Source organism: Propithecus coquereli, unplaced genomic scaffold (assembly GCF_000956105.1).
Source record: "Propithecus coquereli isolate 6110/MARCELLA unplaced genomic scaffold, Pcoq_1.0 Scaffold635, whole genome shotgun sequence".
NCBI classification, from domain to species: domain Eukaryota; kingdom Metazoa; phylum Chordata; class Mammalia; order Primates; family Indriidae; genus Propithecus; species Propithecus coquereli.
This window is the reverse complement of record NW_012152341.1, coordinates 157,763-158,706: the sequence shown is the minus strand read 5'-3', so window position 1 is coordinate 158,706 and position 944 is coordinate 157,763. Positions and strand designations below refer to the sequence as shown.

General features: G+C 51.0%; 1 gene segment (V, D, J or C); it reads right to left on the bottom strand.

Annotated features, from left to right (window-relative positions):
• Nucleotides 1-330, bottom strand: part of LOC105822767 — a 17,234-nt gene extending 16,904 nt beyond the window's left edge. Inside the window, 2 exon segments of the V gene segment in view lie at nucleotides 98-111; nucleotides 212-330. Of these exon segments, the coding sequence occupies nucleotides 98-111; nucleotides 212-257 (60 nt within the window).
• Nucleotides 331-944: the final 614 nt, after the last annotated feature.

Below are 944 nucleotides of genomic sequence, written 5' to 3'. Positions count from 1 at the left end.
TCCAGTAGCTACTGAAGGTGAATCCGGAGGCTGCACAGGAGAGTGTCAGGGACCCCCCAGGCTGGACCAAGCCTCCGCCAGACTCCACCAGCTGCACCTCACACTGGACACCTGCAAACACAGACATATCCTGGTCAGAAACTGCCACACACACCCGTTTCTCTCACTCACATCCACTCACACCCAATATGTCTAGTTCTCCATGAATTACCTTGTAACAGAGCAACAAGGAAAACCCATCTGAGCCCAGACTCCATGGTGAGTCTCTGTGTTGAGTCCTGATCTCCGAATGGGGACACCTGGGAATGCCGGGGCTGGGGCTCCTCTCCCAGAGCTGCAGGATGAGGGCTGGGCTGGTTTTCATGAGCAGAGGGAGGGCCCTATTTGCATGTCCCCTGCTATATAGCAAGTGCTGGGGTGCGGACACCTAAGGGAGGACAGGGCCCAGATCAGAAGTGAGTGTCCTGGGGTGGTTGGGGACAGTGAGACCATTTGGGAAAATGTGGCTTAATTTTATTACTATGTGCTTGTGCTGTGATAATCACTAGGCACAGATCATCTTATTTAACATTTGCTTATGCTCACGAAGCATGCGGTGTAGATGTTGGTGTTCACTCCGTTCACAGGTGTGAAAGTAAACCCGGAGCATAGAGAGGCCACGTGCTGTCTGGAAGCTCATGTCTGGCCAGAGTGCCCTGGGCCTGGCCCCATCACTGGACCCAACTGCTCCCTGAACTGACTTCAGGCTAGACCAGGATATGCCTAGGATAGTTTCAAAAAAGTCCTTCCTGTAAAGAAATCATGATGTTATTTTGGTGCATTCCAGTGTCTCCCCAAAAATGTGTAGAGAGCTGGGCTCACGCAGGTGCACATTCAAGACTCTTCTTGGCTTTTCTGTGTTTATCCATCTCTCTCTAACTCCTATCAAATGATACATTTATCTG